Here is an 8777-nt window from a genome sequence, read left to right as displayed (position 1 = left end):
GCGTGAGTTCTGCGTCACCACTCGCAACTGTTTGCTGATTGGCAAAACACTGAGCGAACCGAGGGAGGGGGATTTGGCCAGACTATGTGCGGAGCCAAAATCTTTGGACGGAAGTACGTAGGATGGCGTCGCCAGGCTAGGGCAGTACTGAAATGAGCATAGAATCAAATTTGCAACCGAACAGACTTAATTAATGAGAAGTGGATGGAGAGAGCATACTTGTTGGAGTTCATTCATTTATTCCGTCAATTAATCTATTTAGATGTGATGATTTTATTGTCATTTGCACTTAAATTATGATCATTTCATATTCATCAAACCCTTATGTGTGATCTGTGACTTGTGTGGAAAACAGAGATTAACTAGAACTAAGAGCATAGGCTGATAAATGAATTTCTACTGAGGCGACCAGAAGTCATCAACAGTAGGAATACATGGACCCAACGTGCCTTGTGGAGGCTGGTTGGTGGAGGTGCAATGGTATGGTTGATGTTTTCCTAACATTATGGACCCCTTAGTAACAATCATCCTTTGTGTTTTCAGTGATACAACCTATCTGACTATTGTTGCTTAGCATGTGCAACTTTTTTATGGCCACGGTTTGCGATAAATAAATGTAATAATAACAGGAATGTTTGTTTTTATAGCCAACCAAGGAGATCATTACTGATAATGTGGCCGTCCTTTAGCCATAATCTGTACATGTGCTCGGGGCGGGGCCTACATCCAGGTGAAACTGAGTCTGTCAAAACTACTACTAACTACTCACCAACAAAGTCCAGCAAAAGTCGCTGCACAGCATATTCTTTTATTTGACAGCTATGTCAGAAAAACCTCTTTCTGTTATATTTGATGTCTCCATTTTTTCTCCACCTTCAATGCTGCAAATAATTGTATAGACTTCTGTGAAGTGTGAGTGGTTGAAGAAAAGTAGGCAGAATACAGCTTTAGTCAGGAAGTGATTTTTTTTTTCCAACAGGAACCTCATGGAGCCACAACCCTCCTTTAACGCACAGTCACACACACACACACACACACACACACACAGAAGGACAGCAAGTAAAAAAGGGAATGCTCATTGGCGAGTATGCACACAAATCCACCCTATAATTGACTCCTGGCTACTGCTGCAGTATCATAAAATGAGCTGGGTCCAAAGGTTACGCACTAATGCTTGTTATCACAGTGGGTGTGAACAAGGACACCAATCACCAGCTACACCTGTTCCATTCTCATGTAGCCTGGGCGAAAGCCGACTGTTGACTCCGTCAAACAGTCTGGAAAAACCCAAGAGGAATCCGTTTCCATGGAAGGTGGGACCTTACTCAGCAACTTAAATTCATTGGAGTTCACTTAACCAATCAGTAATGTTTAGAAAGGACGTAGGTTATGCGCCGAGGTACTCTCGCGAGGCTCTAGCTCGCGAATCACGCTTCCCACATCCGCTTTACAAACAGCATGTCACTTACCTCTTGTCGTTATGCTTGCGCATGTGAAAGCCCAACAACCGCGAGCATACCGACAACCGATGAGTTACATGCTGTTTATAAAGTTGTTTTGTAACGTCCCCATGCCAGTAATGTGAGAACCATGCATTTGGTTTTGATGGTAAGGCTTGTGACTTTATTGTCGGATGGTTTATAAAGTGGTGTGACGTTTCTGCTGTGTGCAAGTTGTTGTTTTACGTGGAAGGGTTAGCACTTGCCCCTTAGCCACCACGTATTAGCCTCGCATGACAGGCTGCGCGAACAGCGCGATCTCCGCACAGGGAGCGCCGATTTGCACCTGTCTGTGTCCTACTATCAGTATTTGACAACCTCTAGCAATGGGATTGCGCTTCAAATGCCCCGGAGTTCCCCTTTAAGTCCTTTTGGTTGGATTTTGATGCTTAATACATTCAAGTAAAATTGATGAAATTTTGAAATGGAAGGATGTTAAGGTCAGAAATCAAAGGGAAAGTCATCCAGTTTGTATGACAGTGAGGTTGTTTGGTATTGTTCTAGAGCACAGTATAACCTGTAGAACTAATTCTCACCCATGTTACACTGTGATTGATACTGAATGGAGAGCTGGCACCTGTAGTCTCATATAACCTCTACTGCATATAAATATCAGTAATTCTGTTAACAAAAATCTCCAACATAAACATCTAGAAATGAAAAGCTTAGCTCATGAGCTCATTTTCAATGTTTTTTATCATTTAAACCAAACCAACATTAAACACATGTCACATGACCTCACCTATTCTTGCCGGTTCCTGAATATTAAAAAAATAAAAATAAAAAATCTAAAATATATTCACTAAAATAAGTCAGTTTCAACATTACAATAAGTGATGGGTTATGATGTAATCTGCCTCAGATCACTCCATATGAAATAAAAAGGATTTTTAATTCATATTACAGAAATGCATGATTTCATTTACATTGATTTAAATCATCATTGATTTATTTCATAAGAGACCTGACAATAAATTAAATGCACTCTATAAAACATCAGTTCAATCACATTTTGTCTCACAACAGTCCTCATCAACATATTACAATCATTAAAAAACGGCTTTAACTTTGACGTAAAAATGCTGTCCACACAGGACATTGTACATGTTTACAGTCTGTTCAGTTCATACAAAAAGGCAAACTTACAATACAAATATCTGTTGGTTGAAAAGAAAATGAAAAAACCGGCCTCTCTTACATCTTTGGTCTGCTTCAGATCTTTACAAGCTGTCAGTTTCTTTAACTTTAATGTAAAAATGTTCAAATTCATGACTCCATCACTTTATCAGGGAAAGGTAAATAACTCGTTACACTTTTGCAGATATGAAATGCACTAACATTTTCTTCCTTGAAAATAAAAAAGAAAGAAAAAATGTAATAGTATTCACTGGAGTCAGCTATAAACATTTGTGGGCCAGGAACTGCGAGGACCCGGTCATCTGTGGGGGAAAAATGAATGGAACATCATCATTGATTAAGTATTGACATATACTGACGAGAACGTCATTTCAATGTGTTTTTAATTCGACATTTTTCAGTTAGTCCAGGGATGATAAGGTCATTAGGGAAGTTTCAGGTTTAAACTAGGAGCTTGTTTTTCACTGAGCACACAACTGTGGTTAATGGTTATCCAGCGATAAGAGAATTTTACTGCCATACAGTTTAAGGAAGTTCTTTTAGTTCCACATTTAAACAGCATCAGACTGACAGGAAACAAAGTTGTACACACACTCATAAATGCAAAACATGTTCCATAGCTCTGGAATAACTAATTAATATACAGTATGACATGAAGCCCGTTTATGTGACTGAACCTTAGGAATCCCAACTCAAAGGCAATACATTCAAGGCATTTTACATTCGATAAAACTTACTAATCACTGAGTGGTCGGATGTAATCTTTTCAATATATTTTGGACACTCCTCAGGTTTAATACTTTTACACTCCTCTGTACCCTCACTGGCCTTTTGATGTCACAGTACAACAGCATTTAGCACCATTATGGGTTTAAATGTCTTGATTGTCCACATCTGGTAAAACATGCAAGGGGGGAAAGGTTCGGTACTATTGCTGCAACACACACCTTTTTAATCATACACTGCATCAACTAGACTTCAGTTTTTGAAATGAGAGAGGGTTTACTTCAGGTCCCGAGCCTCTCTTTGGTTAGTGCTTCAGCAGAGGGCCTGTGCTACCCTTCCATCAAAGCAGCTTTTCAGGCTGCCTTTGCCTTTTCAGGAGGCCTTTGGAACTAGAATATTACAGTGAGGAGGCCTTTGGAACTAGAATATTACAGTGAGGAGGCCTCTGGAACTAGAATATTACAGTGAGGAGGCCTTTGGAACTAGAATATTACAGTGAGGAGGCCTTTGGAACTAGAATATTACAGTGAGGTGGCCTTTGGAACTAGAATATTACAGTGAGGAGGCCTTTGGAACCAGAATCTTACAGTGAGGAGGCCTTTGGAACCAGAATATTACAGTGAGGAGGCCTCTGGAACTAGAATATTACAGTGAGGAGGCCTTTGGAACTAGAATATTACAGTGAGGAGGCCTCTGGAACTAGAATATTACAGTGAGGAGGCCTTTGGAACTAGAATATTACAGTGAGGAGGCCTTTGGAACTAGAATATTACAGTGAGGTGGCCTTTGGAACTAGAATATTACAGTGAGGAGGCCTTTGGAACCAGAATCTTACAGTGAGGAGGCCTTTGGAACCAGAATATTACAGTGAGGAGGCCTCTGGAACTAGAATATTACAGTGAGGAGGCCTCTGGAACTAGAATATTACAGTGAGGAGGCCTTTGGAACTAGAATATTACAGTGAGGTGGCCTTTGGAACTAGAATATTACAGTGAGGAGGCCTTTGGAACCAGAATCTTACAGTGAGGAGGCCTTTGGAACCAGAATATTACAGTGAGGAGGCCTCTGGAACTAGAATATTACAGTGAGGCGGCCTTTGGAACTAGAATATTACAGTGAGGAGGCCTTTGGAACCAGAATCTTACAGTGAGGAGGCCTTTGGAACCAGAATCTTACAGTGAGGAGGCCTTTGGAACTAGAATATTACAGTGAGGAGGCCTTTGGAACTAGAATATTACATTGAGGAGGCCTTTGGAACTAGAATCTTACAGCGAGGAGGCCTTTGGAACTAGAATATTACAGTGAGGAGGCCTTTGGAACCAGAATCTTACAGTGAGGTGGCCTTTGGAACCAGAATCTTACAGTGAGGTGGCCTTTGGAATTAGAATCTGACAGTGAGGAGGCCATTGGAACTAGAATATTACAGTGAGGAGGCCTTTGGAACTAGAATCTGACAGTGAGGAGGCCTTTGGAACTAGAGTATTACAGTGAGGAGGCCTTTGGAACCAGAGTATTACAGTGAGGAGGCCTCTGGAACTCACCTGTCCACGTGCTATGTGGGTGAAGTCTCCGTGGCTGTGGGCGGCATCTCCACGTCATAGCCTGACTGTTGGGAAACAGCAGGTCGTGAGGTGTTTTCCAGCCTGGGCATCGTTGCCATGGCAACGGTGACCTGAGCAGACTGTGAGGACACCGGTGGCTCAGCTGATGACCTCTGCGCGCGACTCGCTCGGCTGCCGGCGGGTCCTCCGTTTCTGCGGAATGAGTTTCTTATGCCGCTGGATACGCGGCCTGAGAAGCTTCTCACTACGCCGCCGATGCCACTCAAAGCGCCTTTCTTCTTCTTCAGGAGTCCCACATCATCCTCCAGCTCTGCCGGCGGCACCTCGATGTTCCCAGAGTACCAGAACACCCACCAGATGAGGCTAAAGAAGATGACGATGGCGCCCGCGTAGATGAGCAGGTCATAGAAAAACACGTTCGCAAACACACCGATGAGAAGTACGGCCAGTCCCACAATGTCAAAGGCAACTGCAAGCCAGAAACAGCAGACACAGCGACCCAGACCCCGGTACTCTGGCTCCATGTTTCAGGAACAAGCGTCTACCTCCCGGAGCCTTTGTGTCGCGGCATGGAGTGTGAGCGCGAGCGCGGCTGTAAGGTGAGCCAGGTGTGGCGCTGCGTCCCGCTCAGGTCAACCTGCGGAGGTTCACCTCACGGAGGAGGGCGTGGAGCTCACCGGAGGAGGGGCCGCCCGCAGGCACCTGCCTGCCAGCCTGGTGAATTATTACACTTTGTGGAACGGCCAAGCACTGTTCCAGGATTTAAAATGACAGGCCTGCAGTGGGCAGCAGGCATTGGGCCTACTGTGTAAGTACCTGAGGCTTTCAGAAAACAAGGTTTCTTACAACTCTTTTTCTACAACTGATAAAAAGTTGTATAGAATCCCCCAACTTGTTTTGAAATGCTGTTATTTGATACACACAACACAAATAAAAGCCACAACATGTATGAAAGTGCTCGTGCTCAGAAACAGAACTCTTTCACAACTTTTTTAAGCCGGACACTTTGCTCCAAGTAGCCTATATTTCCATGGCCAAGCTCACAATAACTACCAGCAAGTAACATTATGGAAAAACTGATTTTATTAATCTACTATTAAATACAAACTGCTGCTGGACCACCGCTCCTATCAGAACCCAACAGAGATCCCCCTGCACCCATCAATCTCGACTTCAAATATACTCCAACTCCATTTTCGTCTTTCCTTCTTTAACAGTTTACCTTGCTCCACAGTGTCCCAACTCTTCATATATATATATATATATATATGTATATATATATATATATATATGTGTGTGTGTGTATTGGCCTCACAATCTTTGACAGTCAATTAACCTGGCCCAAGTGTTCTCCTTGGTAAATTGACTTAAGAGATGTCTGCCTCATGCATGGCTGGAAATGGCTTGGAAAACATCTAACACAAGCTGCAAATACTGTTGGAAAATTTAGGCCTTTAGTAAGTGTAAAATACAATATAGGCAGGGTAACCTGTGATGACAGAGAGAATGAGCAAACACATTTAATGACTCTGCAGCTGAGCTGAGCAAAGACACCACCTGCTGGTGTTTGTTCTCTGCACTAAAGCAGCAAATTAGGCCTGTTACAGTGGTGTATACCGTCTCACTCCACTTGCTTGGCCACCATTTCCTGTCTTGATGGTTTGAGCTTCACCATATGCGGTGTGTACACCAGCAGCATGTTAATTTAACGGATCTGCAGCAGGATTTCCCACATTCTGACTGCTTCCAGAGGCTGTCCAGGTCCAAAATGCAGCTGTCAACACTGTGCAAACTGGAGGCCTGCGTGACACACTGACACTAGAGCAGCCTTTACTTTGCAAACAGTGATAAAACATTCCAAATGAGAATTAGTTTTTCCATAAATATATTTATATTAGCATATTGATAATAGCGATATAGCTCATTCTAACGATCTATCTCTTTGGAAAATGTAATTCATTTTCTTATTGAAAGCAAGTGTTACTCTGTTCATGGATGTCAGAATTTATGTGACCACATCTCCAGGATTTCATTCATTAATTCACACAGTAAACAGCTTAATACCGTGAACAATTATTGGCCCTTCCTCAAACTAAGATCATCTTTGAACTTCAAAGTTTTTGGCATTCAAGGACTATAGTTGACTTGAAAAAGGAACATTAAAATCGGATTGTGCATTTTAGCCTTATGAATTCATTCATAAATATCAATTCAAAGCAAATGAGAACATTCCCCTTACAATTGGAAAATTTCTGTATTTTCAAATGTACTTGGCTTTTAAATATATATATATGCACATTCTTGGTGACAGTAATACACAGCAGTACTGGAGCAGGTCACTAAAGAAATGTATTACATGTTGATTTTGTGTTAGAATCCTTATGAGGCTTTTGGCAATCAATTCAATTCAGTTTATTTATATAGCGCCAAATTACAACAAATGTCATCTCAAGGCACTTAAATAATAAAGTCCAATTCAAGCCTATTGGAATTCATTTCATTGTAATCATATTTAATTTCAAAATAATCCAATTCATTCATAGAGAGCCAATTCAAAAACAATTTCCTAGCTTAGGAAATCAACAGATTGCACCGAAACTTGTCTTCAGTCCAATCTCCCGTCCTGAGCGTGCCTGAGGCGACTGTGGAAAGGAACGACTCCCTTTTAACAGGAAGAAACCTCTGGCAGAACCAGACTCAGGAAGGGTGGCCATCCGCCTCGACCAGCTGGGGTTTGAGAGGACAGAAAAGAGGGGACAACAAACACTGTAACACCATTCAAAGGATATCTGTTGGAACAGGGAAACACGAGTTAATGACCACAATAATGTCACATGTACATAATATCATTTGAGAAATTAAACAGGGAAGAAGAGTAAAGTGAGGAAAGGTGTGACAGATGAGGCCCCCCAGCAGTCTAGGCCTATAGCAGCTTAACTATGGGATGTTTCAGGATCACCTGAGCCATCCCTAACTATAAGCTTTATCAAAAAGGAAAGTTTTAAGCCTGGTCTTAAAAGTGGAAAGGGTGTCTGCTTCCCGGACATTTACTGGCAGCTTATTCCACAAGAGAGGGGCCTGATAACTGAAGGCTCTGCCTCCCGTTCTACTTTTAGAAACTCTGGGAACCTCAAGTAAACCTGCAGTTTGGGAGCGAAGTGCTCTGTTAGGAAAATATCTTACAATGAGATCTTTAAGATATGATGGAGCTCGGTCATTAAGAGCTTTATATGTAAGGAGAAGAATCTTAAATTCTATTCTGAATTTAACAGGGAGCCAATGAAGAGAAGCTAAAACTGGAGAAATATGATCTCTCCTGTTAGTTCTCATCAGAACTCTGGCTGCAGCATTTTGGATCAACTGAAGGCTTTTCAGAGAATATGTGGGACAGCCCAATAATAAAGAATTACAGTAGTCCAATCTTGAAGTAACAAATGCATGAATTAGTTTTTCTGCATCACTCTGAGACAAGATGTTCCTGATTTTAACAATATTACGAAGGTGAAAGAAGGCAGTCCTAGAAACCTGTTTTATATGCGAGTCAAATGATAAATTCTGGTCATTTGGAATTTTATGTTGAAAGGTACAGATTGAAATAGCAAGAAGTCATCTTTATGTTTTACGGATCATTGTGTACACAACACTGAGCGTGAACATGGTGGTTTGTGTCTGAGCAAACAAGGAGGGAAAATACTTGGCAAGCTCAGTCTGAGCTCCTTTGAGACCGCACACAGGAAAAGGGAAATGGTGGAATAAATCTAACAAATCCAAAAACACAGAAACATGGAGGATTACAATCTACAGCTTTATGTACAACACATTGCAGATTATTATAATTGAAGCGGCTTCACAG

At 41.8% G+C, this 8777-nt stretch overlaps 1 protein-coding gene across 1 annotated transcript; it reads right to left on the bottom strand.

Annotated features, from left to right (window-relative positions):
* Positions 1-2372: 2372 nt before the first annotated feature.
* Positions 2373-5527, bottom strand: LOC142371497 (transmembrane protein 238). The gene is made up of 2 exons (XM_075454174.1): positions 4904-5527; positions 2373-2938 (listed from the first exon to the last, which is right to left on the bottom strand). Exon 1 carries the CDS (start codon positions 5446-5448, stop codon positions 4915-4917), a length of 534 nt encoding a protein of 177 aa, XP_075310289.1. The 5' UTR covers positions 5449-5527; the 3' UTR covers positions 2373-2938; positions 4904-4914.
* Positions 5528-8777: the final 3250 nt, after the last annotated feature.

This window comes from Odontesthes bonariensis, chromosome 21 (genome assembly GCF_027942865.1).
Source record: "Odontesthes bonariensis isolate fOdoBon6 chromosome 21, fOdoBon6.hap1, whole genome shotgun sequence".
Classification (NCBI taxonomy): domain Eukaryota; kingdom Metazoa; phylum Chordata; class Actinopteri; order Atheriniformes; family Atherinopsidae; genus Odontesthes; species Odontesthes bonariensis.
Note: the sequence above shows the minus strand (reverse complement) of the source record. Positions and strands in the feature narration are given on the sequence as shown.